The following is a 12,483-nucleotide window of genomic DNA, read 5'->3' as shown; positions in this document are numbered from 1 at the left end:
CATGTCACCTGACAACTACATGCGCTTAGTGGCTGCATGGAGCAAATCGATGAGTGGATGTGCAAGAATTTTCCTCACCTAAACATGAGGGGAGGCTTCTTCTCAGTTTTTATCCTCCAAATATCTGGAACAAACTCCCAGATGAATACTGTTTACATAAAAATAGAATTATTACTATTAATTATTAATTAACTTATAGCTTAGCTGCATTTATCTTTCTTGTTATTGTTAACCACTTTGAAATGCCTTGTTCTTAAAATGTGCTAAATCATTAAAGTTGCCTTGCCTTGTCTGCGTATACAAAATTGCACAGAATCGAGTGGAACATCACGTTTATTGTTATAATGCTTTATTCGAACACATGCTGTTGACAGCAATAAAACTCAATAGAAAAAATATGTAATGACAGACGTGTAATAAAAAAAACACTTCTCCTCTGACACACTCAGCAGGAAACAATTCACAATTTGCAGTCAGCGTTGGCATATACACAAGCATTTAAATTATATATATATATGTATATATATATATACATATATATATATGTTAAATGCGAGCTATCATTCTTTTTTATCACCATTTGCACTCCATCACCATTGATATAGCATCATTAAACAGCTTATTGAATATCTTAAAGGGCAGAAAACATTCACAGATATTCTAAGTATACTGTATATCTGTATATCATGTGGTGACCACTTGGCCGTATCAGGGAACAACCTCTTGACCCTTGACTTTGTCCATATAGAGTGAAAGTGAAAGTAATGCTACAAGTCAGTCCAGTCAGATACTATAAATCACAGGCTATTTATCGCTTGGTGACAGCATTTGTCGGTGGGTGGAAGGACAATCAGGGCAGCAGGCTTTAGCCTCTATTCATGCGAGCTCGAGAGTTCTGTAAGAAAGAAAGATGTGGGTTGTTTATTCACGTCAGTTAAAACCTTAAAAAAATAAATCAATGCAGTCATATTATTTCAAAAGTATTTTCAAAAATCAAGCTTCGTCACTGGTCTTGATTTCACTCCTGCATTGTTGTTCTGATGCAATCACAGATTTCTGGAACATGCGGTTCAAAGATTTCTAGTGGAAGCGGGATATAAAATATCCTGCCAGCATTGGGATAGACATTACGCAACATTAGCTATAAAGTACTAAAACTCTCATATTTCTCACCTTCTTGGGGGAGAAGTTGCGGCCACTGCCTCTCTTCTTGTCGAGCTTCTTCCTCAGTTCTATGACCCAGCGCTCTCTGGGGTCTGTGCAGAACACACGGCCTCTCCTCAAGGTGAAGCTGGAGCGTGATTCATACAAACAACAGCAACAACAGACAAGCAGAGGAAACTCTAACAGTCTGACAGGATTGATGTGGATACTGTTTCTGTTGTTGTTTGCTGTTGTTGTGTGCGCTCACATGACAGCAGGGATGTTGCAGCCTCCATCCGTCTGCTGCAGCCTGTACTTCACTGCATGTTTCTGGATGGTGTGGTTCATTTTCTTCACGTACTTGAGACAACAGTCATCGTAGGAAACTGAGGGATCAGAGATCACATGCAATAAAGTCAGGAGTCACTCAGCCAGCATGTCCATATTGGCAACATAAGGGTTATATTTGGGCTAGCATAATGGGACCAGCATAATTTGCCCACTACAAACCCCACCCCACTATTGCTATATATTATACAGCTACTCATTACTGCTAACATTAATATTATCCTCATCCACCCTTCATCAAGGCTTTGTCCTTTTCTGAGGGTCACATGAGAACCTGGATGCTACTTTACCCAGATGGTGTAGGGGCAAGCGGCATGTCACACCATGCACAAGATTATGAAGACAATAGTGATGATGATGATAAGTGTCATTAAAGTTATTCATTTTTTAAACACTCCTGGTGTCTTTCATCTTCTCTTCCCTCTTTGTAAATGTGATGTCTTGTTTGTAACCTGCTGAACTTATTTCTGACACATACTGCACGTCTGTTGGTCCTGGGAGAGAGATCGCCTCTGTGGCTCTTGATGAGGTTTGTCTAAGGAGCCCTTAGACCCTATGTCGAGTGAGGGTCCTTAGTAAGGACAGAGCAAGTCTGTACACTTGCTGTACATTCTGTAAAGCCCTTTGAGGAAAATAATGTTTGTGATAAATAAAATTGACTCGACTTAGGTGCCACAAAGTGGTCATGGGCTTAAGGCCACATTATACTTCTCCGACTGCGTATGCGTTATCCGTCTGCGTCACCACGGAGACGCCTCGAGCATTTATACTTCTGCGTCGTGGTGACGGACACTCGCTGCAATTTCCCGCCCGATCAGTAGGTGTCGCTGCGCAAGGTTGTTGTGCTTCTGGCTACAGTGAGCAATGGCGTCCGAGAAAGAAAGCGGGAGAAAGACTGTTGTTGTTGAAACAGTGGCCGTTTCTCACTTTTCTGTGTGACGGAACGCAGGTTTAAGATAATTTGAGGCGAGAAATTGGCCATTTAGGGTCTAAACATGTGCTGTGTGTGTTAAGATATGACGTATTTATAGTTCGGCAGCGGCGTTATCGGCGGGGATCTGCTCCGCCTCTGTCAGGACGCCCGGAGCGCACTGAGAGCCGGCACAGAGCAGCTTCGCTCAGCCTGTCCTGAGGACCAATCGCAGCTCTTGCCGTCTCCGTTGTCCCTTGACGGAGTGACGGACACTTAAAAAATATTTCGTGCACCCGGAGACGACGCAGAGGCTCTTCGACAGTCTCTGCGTCGACGCAGAGTCTCTACGTAGCCTACGCAGAGCACTTTACGCAGTAGTATAAATTTAGCTTTAAAGTGGTCAAACATGGGTGGGGACGCCATGGACAAACCAGCTTGAGACTTGTATTATCAACATGTAACCTATAACATATTTGAGTGAAGTGCAATCAATCAAGTCAATGATCAATTGAAAAGCACTAAGGACACAGCAAAGGCACATCTGCTAAAGCACTCTAGCAATAAAGCCAGCATGAATCGCTTTTTATTGTTCGTTGACAGCTCTCTATTGTGTATACTGCATATGTGCCCATGTACAGCCCCTCACCTTGTGCCAGTGCCAGACAGAGCCAAGACAGACCCAGCAGGAAGAACAGAGTGTTGAACCGCATGGTGCCGTCTGTTGTTCTCGTTCTGAAAAAAAAATAAAGTGAACAGTTTATGTGCAGAGAATCACAATGTTGACCTGAAATCAGCCTTATCACAGCAATCAAACCACTCCTTCACTTCACCTGAAATCCTGAACCTTGAACAAATGTTTGATACCAGCTCTCTCTACTGCCTTTACAATGATAGTACTTTCACTTTTAAAAATACAATTTTACATAGTGAAAGGAAAATAAATCAAAAATAGATTAATATATATAGAGAGGTCACACAATTAGGCATCACATAAAGGCAGGTCTGTATCAACAATCTTTCGGACCCACCAACTGTTTTTAATTTTTTGATAGATGAATAAATGCACATTTATCATGACATTTATCTTGACGAAATCAACAAGTCTATGCTGCGATTGGTATAAAAGAAAAGAACACAAACAGGCCTATAAAACAATACTATAAATAGTACTAGTAATACTTTTTACAGATAATGTTTGTATATAAAAAACCTGATGGAATTGAGAATAATCGGAATAAAAACACACTTTTTTGTCTTGACGAGACAAGTAAGTTGTTAAAGCCGATCTTTTTCCGATGATTATTTTTAAAAAGACTGCGGATCACGTTTGCTCACCTCTAGTGCTCCAGGTGTAGGTGTAGCTCTCTTCTTCTTCTGTCTGTCAAACTCCACTGACAACGCGCTCTTATAAAGCACTCAGGAACACTTTGCACAGGCTCATATTTCCATAAAGAACTCACCTTTGCACCTCGTCTCATTTTTCTCTTTCCTTTTTTTTCCTTTTCTCATTGATTTCAACTCAGCATTGTTGTGGGTCTTTTAAGCTTTTCCTTCCAAGAGTTCATAACAGACATATGATATAGAGCATGGTATGGTATGTGTTATTTGTTTTACCGTGTGCTAATGGATTCATAAAAACAAAGCTGGTAATACAGTATTTTCATTAAACAAGCACATTTAATGAATTGAAATGGAATTCTCAAGAAATACATGTGTATGTAGATAGAGGTTGCTGCACATTTGATTTAATGAACATGAATTAGACATTTCTTACCACAGAATTAACTAACTGATGTCGCCTGCGGTTGTTGAAAATAGATTCTGAGGTCCCATCAGTCTGACAGGTACATGTTGAGAAATACCAACTATGGTTATTGAATAAACATGTTTAGTTCCCTTCACTTATCCTTGCACGACATTCTTCTGAAATCTCATCCAAGACTTTTTGTTCGTGAAACCCTTTGCACGTGAAAACAGCTTGAAACAAAAGTGGGATGAATAAAAATATTTGCACTTACACATTCAAAAGCAGGTGCCATCATGCTAGTTTTTGTATAAAATGCACATGTGCATTAACAGGAATTTACATTCATACTGCAAACCTAACCAATGCATAACCACTTAACACATTATGACAGAGGCTTTTCATGTGTAAAGCCTTTTTGATAAATATGCCATGTATGCATATTCTGTACAATTACCACATGATACTCACACTACAATATTCAATTTTTCCATAATGATTGTTTCAAAAACAACTGAGTTAAGTTCCAGTGTGTAAAAAGTACACACACACACACACACACACACACACACACACACACACACACAAAAACAGTACAGGAACAGATTTCATGTTGCAGACACTGAAGAGACAATTATGCTTTGTTCTATTTTATATAATTGTATTTTTGTAGTGTGCAATCATGTTTACGAATTGCTTGTTTTTCATTGCTGTAGAATTAGCGTTTTATATTTATATAAAGAGCCAGGACAGCTCTGCAGAGGTCACCATGTTTTTACAGTAGCCCACAATGGACAAACTAAACTAAACTAAACTGCTAACTGAAGGCTACATAGGTTCTCTAACACACTTGGCAGCTGTAACATGCAACTATAAATAAATGCTGCTAAATTTTACACAATGCACCTTTATCATATTATGGTTCTAACCTAAAACATTTAGATTTCATAAAAAAACAGACTTTTGATTTGAATGAATCCTCTATAGTTGCAGCCCTGGATACATACAGTAGTTCCTGCACTAATCGAGTGATTACTAAATACTGATGTTACAATAACATCTGATAACAGCTCCATTCCACTGGTGCATCATTTCTAAGCTTCATTTGACAATATGAGGCATAACTGTGATGCACATCAAACTGAAATCCTACCTCTGCCTTACATGACCATTTCCCAGACTTTAAGTACTGTATTGCGTAACTTTTCAATACAAACAAATGTCCTTTACATTCAAACCACTGTCAAATTAGTTCACACAATGGTGATTGATGGTGCGTTCCACTTGTAGTCGGAACTCCAAGAACTTGGAACTTCCAAGATGGCTGGCTCCATAGAAACAGCTCTATTTTTTACCATCAATAGCACTTCTGTCATATTTGTTTCTCAGTAAATCAGTCGCACACATAATACTGATAATGTTTAACCATAGACATGTTGTTGTGCTGTTTGTTGACGCAAAATACCATGTAGAGTGTTGTTAGCGACTGGTATTGCTATTAATGTCTAGGCTGAGATATGTTTGCGTTTCTGACTTCTCAACTGGAACACAGTGAACTTATGGGTCAACTCCCAGTTCTGAGTTTGGATGTAAATGGAATGCAGCATTAGCCTATACCTACAAGATCAAGGCATCAATATCGTTATTTTAAATGTTCATTATGGCAGAGCTGGTGAAAAAGAAGCAGAGGAAACCATTTCCACTAAAAAAACCCTGTTAATTCAATAAATTGAGTGAGATAGTGAGATACTGAAAGGATTGTTGAAAGAGAACAGTATGGACATAGATTCGACCTCTCAGAAAGCTCTGTAGGTTCATCTGACGTGTGGGATACATCACACATCAGTGTTTTAAAGCAAATGAAAAGAAAACAATTTCCAATAATTCAATCGTATTTACAGATTATAACAAAAAATGGTGGAGACCAGCAAATATAAAGTTGGAAATTCAACTGTCGCATACTGTATTCACCTCTGAATGTGTGTGGAATTCCCCACAGATAGTACAGTTTTATCAAGCCATAAAAACCCTGGTCAGGAATGCTGTGGTTCACAAAGCTGACAGGAAACCAGCAATAAAGATAATACTTAATCAACACTGCCTAGTTAGTGATGACGGTTAATGGCATGTCTATAAATACTGACATTTGACAACATTGTAATTTTGAGGTTTTGAGTTTTTTTTTTTTTTACATTTCCTGACATTTTATGGACCCAACTAATTGATTAATCGATTAAATAATCAACAGATTAATTGATTATGAAAACAATCATTAGTTGCAGCCCTAATGCGGTTCATGTCATTGTAAAACCACTGGCTCTTGTCTTGAGTTGCCATGTGGTATTGGGAAAGAGAGGCTTCTTAACATTCTCTCTTTTGCTTGTCTGTACTCTCATAAGAGCTTGATATACGAGACATGTGTCGCACAGGATCACATGAGAAATAGCCTCCCTTCTGTCACACTGGCGTCTGACAGTTGAGAAACGTGTCAGCACCAAAGCTTTTACTTTTAATATGTAAATAAACTGCTGCATTCTGTTCCCTGGGTTTTTGTTGAATGCTATGTGACACATATTAATGAGCCCTGCGTGTGTGAGTGGTCATCTGATAGCACGGGTGAAGCCCAGTGAACCATTTCACGAACAAGTCTTTTTCTCTTTCTTTGCCTGCAGGATACTCATGCTCACTTCACTTGTTTACTCCAGAGCCTCCACCACTGTGCATCATGATCATGAAGCATAGAAGGGATCTGTAAATGATCTGTTTCTTACCACCCAGGTGTACCACCATATTCATTCATATTTACTTTACAATGTTTTATTGGGGAAGTGAGTCATTCTGTGCCTTGTAGGTTCAATTATGGTGCAACATTAAAGAGAACTAAATGTTTTTTGGCAAACTGAATGGGGTGGGGGGGATTCACAGAGTTGGCGCTGGTTCTCTCTTTTCCTGGCTGCTATTGTGTTATTTGAAAAATCTTGATGGATTAATGGCGCTGAGTAGGTGTGAGGAGATGATGGTCCACTGCCATGGGTACTTGGACTGAGGGCATGCAAAGATGCAGTGTTGCCTTTAGCATTCCTTTCAGACAACACAATGTGTTTTTTTATTCCTTTGTCTGCTGTTGTTTTTTTGAGAAGCCCTTTATTAGTGAATGGAAAAACTAGTCTTGATTTTAGCACCGTAAATAAACCTACAGTAGAGATGAGGGCAGAGCCGCCACACATGACTGATTGATAAGCTACTGATTACACATCTGCTTCTCTTACAACCATCACTTCGTAAAGTGCATGTATCTATGCGCACATGTCAAAGTAAAGCTTGTTTTTATTTTTGTATTTACAAACACCATAGATAAAAAAATTAACTGCATGGAGGTTATGGCCTGGAGAAAAAAAATGAAAAGACCTTTGTCAAGAATATTTTTAAAACTATTGTTAACTTTTGTCAATGATGAAATAATGTATGTATATAGGCCCCATGGTGGAATAGTGGGCATCACTGTTACATCAAGGTTTGACCAAGGGCCTTTGCATGTTTTTCTCCAGATACTCGGATACTCGGATCTGGTTTCTTCCCACATTCCAAAAACATAGAGAGACAGAGGTTCATCTCATTGACCGTCGGTGTGAATGTGTGTGTTTGCCCTGTGATGGACTGCCAACATGCCCAAGGTGTACCCTGCCTTTACCCCAATGTCAGCTGGGATTGGCTCCAGCCCTCCATGACCCTCATGTGGAGGATTAAGCAGTAGACAATGAATGAATATAGAGTAGGTCTAAATTGCTGTGTGGTTTGGTTTGAAATCTGGATCATGATCCGTACATTGACACTGTGGAAAGGTTTATGCTCTCTGGGTGGTTTCACTTGTTACCTTTTAACATGTTGAAGCATTCAGAGAAATCCATGGGTCTGAAGTGGGATAATGGCACAATCAGGATTGCAGTTTTCCTCTTTATCCTCTTCTCCCGCCTGAAGCATGAATGTGGAAGATAAGTCGGGAGATAAGTTATTTTTGTTACTGTAAGATTTGTTTTGGCATAAGGAAGTAATGAGATAAGTTTCTGCTTCTTAAAATGAAATGAAAAAACACATCACTCTTCAAGATGCCATCAAAAAGTCCAATGATGTTTCTTCTAAAGCTGGATGTTTTCTCTTTTCTTTTTTTTTTACCAAATGTTAAGATCAGAGCATTTGTACAGAACTCAGGACATGACATGGTCAAAAAAAGATTAAATTGAGGCCACAATATAGCTATAACGTGCACATGAAATACTATTTTGTGGCCATGAAATACTATATCGTGCGCACGTAATTGAATCTTTTTTGACCATGTCATGTCTGGGGCTCCGTACATTTGACCCTGGGTGGTCAAATTGAATTTTTTTGTCAAGACTTGGACTCTTATATAATTATAATATAGAGTGTATATTTTTTCATTTTAATAATCGTAGAAATGTATATTAATTCATGTGCAGTATGAATGCATAATGTTTTTATGCTGAAAAGTAATGGTTTGTTTTTATGTAGTGCTTTTTTAGTCTTGATGACCTCTCAAAGCTGCTTTTTTGCCATTCACACACACTATACAGTGCATCTACTGTATGTGCGGCACATTTTGTATCACTCGGCACAGCTGTCAGGAGCAACATTGGGTTAAGTGCCTTGCCTAAGGACACAAGTGGAGGGAAAAGTTGGCTGACAGGGATGTGTTACATCTGACCTTTGCTCCTATTCATAGTCTCAGACTAGTGTTTGATATCAAGAAGTCATTGTTAAATGCTGGCACCAGCCTTTAACATATGTAATTTGGGGATTTTTCTACTTTCATCCAGGTTTAACGTGGTTAAACCTAAAAAGTTTGTCATCATAGTATCACCGGTAAGTGGCTAGTTTAGCAATGTATCTTTTTTTAACATGAAAAATAATGTGCATGTGTTTTACAATTCTGGGCCAAAATGTGGCTAAATTGTTCATTTTTAGCAGCCATGCTGTGGTATTGATGCATCTCTTTCCAGGCTGGCATTTACATTCAACTCTGATATTTTGATCACTCCTGTGTATTCAGCACTACACAGAAGATGTTCTGTAGATGACACTGCTCAGACGAATATCAAAATCAAACACATAACACTCCACAAATAAGATGCTTTGGGGGTTAAACGAAAGGATGTTTGTGTCATGACTGTATTTCTTCAATCAAATTCCCCTAAGTTTCATTTTCAGGTTTTAGTTACAGTCATCTGAAGAAAAAATTGTATTTTATATAATAGTGTGTTTGAAGTCATTATCACATATCACACTCATCAGGGGGACAGAGAGACTCCCTGGGTGTAAAATTAGATAATTTAACAATGTCACAGATCCTGTTTGGAAAATATGCAATGTTGGGTGTCTGACAACACAACACAACAATGTAGCAGCATTACCTACAGTATAAGGATTCAGCTATTCAGCCTACTCACAATGAAAATACAGGAACTGGTGATAGACATTGGACTTTGAACCTTAAATAAAGTAATATAACATAACATAAATGAAACTTAACTGTTAAGGCTCAGAGTACAAGCCAAGCTCCTCTGACAGATGAGGGCCTTCACTGGCAAACAGCACCAACACATGCAGAGGCTTGTTTGAGCTTAGCCTGAAGACAAATTTGAAGTATTACTCATTCTCAATGCAAAAAGGCCAATGTTGAGCAATAGAAACTCTAAGGGAACATGCTCTATTCTGTGTTCGGTGCTCGCTTAACTGACAATGAACTAACAACATGTTTATGTTTACATCTGAATTTATTCACTGAATTTGTTTGTTATCTACAGAGAAAAAAACATAATAGTACAAGATGATGGGAAAGGTTTTACCCAACATGTGAGCATGTTTTTTAACTGGTATAGTTGATAAGACGACCACGTGTTAGGTTGTCGTGTGATGCTATAAGATGATACACAAGGAATTTTAATATTGTCAAGGTTGATGAAATAGTACTGGAAAAAAATAGTTCCTGTGTGACAACAAAAAGATCACACAGGAGGTGATAAATGTCTCTATATGGAGGAGGCTGGCTCCAGCTTTAAATGTTAGTTCGCCCTCTGGTGGTAAGTGTATTGACCTGCATTCCCTTTGCAATAGTACAGTATAAGTGGTAGGGCAAGTCGTCTTTCCACTAGAAAGTCAAGGGTTTGATTCCCAACTCTGCTAGTCTACATGCCCATGTATCCCTGTACACAGACAAAAAGCACTGTACACAGATTCACTGAACTGCAAGAAACTAGCCCAACTGGAAATAAGCCAGAACATTTTCTGTTGATTTAAAGTGTTTCATTCAAAAAAAAAAATCAAAAATAAACTTTAATTTTGTGAGGCTACTTGAAACTAGCTTTCAGACTAAAATGTGCCTTAAAATAATGAAAAACATCACAGACAAAGATATTTATACCTAAGGTTTCTTGTATTTGCACACACACCAATCAGTGATAGTGTATTTCACACGTCCAACCACATCCCTTGAACCACTGTTATAGTTTGTTACTGGTAATTAAAGCATACAATAAACTGTATTATTTTATTAAGTTGGATATTTTTTCTTAAAACCTGATTATTTTGATAATACAAAACTTGCTTGACAAGATAATCATTTCTCCAAATCAAGGCTTATTTTTTACTCACATACTTCTCGAAAATATTTGGATATGTGAATGTCAAAACTGTGGTGTAAAAGCAGCTTTAAGTGGTCATCAAGACTAGAAAAGGGTTATATAAAAGGGGACCGACATTTTTTTGAAAACGTTTTAGACGAGCTTTGTGAATGTTTTGGGGGAAAGAAATGTGTTCAACATGTTTCTGGACACAGCCAAAATGTCTAAGACGAAACACTGACTGTAAGTGAGCAGACCTCTTTAACTGAGACCAATAATTGAAGATAATTACAGTGTTTCTCAAACACCCCCTACCAATCTCACCCCCCATTCCTTTCATTAATCATGTCTGCTTGTGTCACTGTCATGTTAGATCTTTTTTAACTGTGTTAAAGGGAGGCCTCTAGTGTCAAACATTCAAACACGAGTCCTCTCATGTGTTTGAATGTGGAGAGGCTGTGAGGCAGCACTCTGCCACCATGTGTATAAATGTAAACACTGCGCTGACAGAAAGGGAACAATCTCAATTCACTCACTCTTCTACGGCTTTATCCTCCACATGAGGGTCGCGAGTGGCGCTGGTGTCAAATCCCAGCTGACACAGGGCAAAAGGTGGGGTCCATCCTGGATCGGTCCCATACAGAGATTAAAAAAAAAAAATTTGAATGTGAAATATATGTTTTCTTTACTAACAAAATGTTCAAAATGTCCATTCATCCATTTTCTACCAGTTTATCCTCCAAAGGAGGGTTGGGGCAGTTGCTGTGCCAATCTCAGCTGACATAGGGCGATAGGCAGGGTCACACCCTGAACAGTTCGCCAGTCCATCACAGGGACACATATAGAGACAAACAACCATTCACTCTCAATCTCACACCTACAGTCAATTTAGAGTATCCAAAACACATTTTGGACTGTGGGAGGAAGGCGGAGAACCTGGGAAAACATGCAAACTCCATGCAGAAAGGCCCTTGTTCCAACAGGGGCTCGAACCCAGGTCTTCTTGCGAGACTCTACACACACCCACGTGTAATGTTGCGATCCACGATCAAAGGCAAGCAATCCAGATCACACACAGATCAAAAATAGCCCACTCACATTGAACAATGGCAGAGATGTAGTGCAGATCAAAGCAAAAATAAAAAGGACATGTGCAAAGGATGGAAGAAAAAACAAAACAAAGCTATCATGAATACCTTGCCAAGAACTAAAGAGGAAAAGTGGTTATGGATACCTTACCATCCACCATGCCAAAGATGTCCAAGACTACAAAACTCCTGAGGCAACGGAGGCGAGCGCCTGTGTGTACAGCAACACATGATGAAACAGCAAATGCTGGTCCTCAGTGCTGTAATGTAATCCGTGAGTGTGTAGCATCTCCATCTTCTGCTCATGAACATCAAGATCTGGACCACCAGTTTAATTTTCCACCCATTATGTGATGCTTTTTTTTTTTTATGATGTTGGTAATTGTATGTTTTCTCGCTCTCTAATTTGGCTTCGGGCCCCATGAAGACTTGGGCCCTGGCCAGAAGTACACGATTTGTAGCTCACTGTGTAGCAAAATGTGTCCTCCACAGAGCCACCTCAAGAGCACTGATGTCTGTGCTCACGGTAACAAAAGGCATCATCAAATTATGTCCTATCTCATGGATTTGCTTGAATGCTAATGGTTTGAAGGGTGCTTTTCTGCCTTT

At 39.1% G+C, this 12,483-nt stretch overlaps 1 protein-coding gene across 1 annotated transcript; it reads right to left on the bottom strand.

Annotated features, from left to right (window-relative positions):
- Nucleotides 1–803: 803 nt before the first annotated feature.
- On the bottom strand, nucleotides 804–3,114 carry ccl25a (chemokine (C-C motif) ligand 25a; the record flags this gene model as incomplete). The annotated part of the gene is made up of 4 exons (XM_083907796.1): nucleotides 804–895; nucleotides 1,174–1,291; nucleotides 1,412–1,529; nucleotides 3,051–3,114. 4 exons carry the CDS (start codon nucleotides 3,112–3,114, stop codon nucleotides 866–868), a joined length of 330 nt encoding a protein of 109 aa, XP_083763922.1. The 3' UTR covers nucleotides 804–865.
- Between the last annotated feature and the right edge of the window lie 9,369 nt (nucleotides 3,115–12,483).

This window comes from Microchirus variegatus, assembly GCF_963457635.1.
Source record: "Microchirus variegatus genome assembly, chromosome: 21".
Lineage (NCBI taxonomy): Eukaryota > Metazoa > Chordata > Actinopteri > Pleuronectiformes > Soleidae > Microchirus > Microchirus variegatus.
The sequence above is the reverse complement of the archived record's forward strand: the minus strand, read 5'-3'. Positions and strand labels throughout refer to the sequence as shown.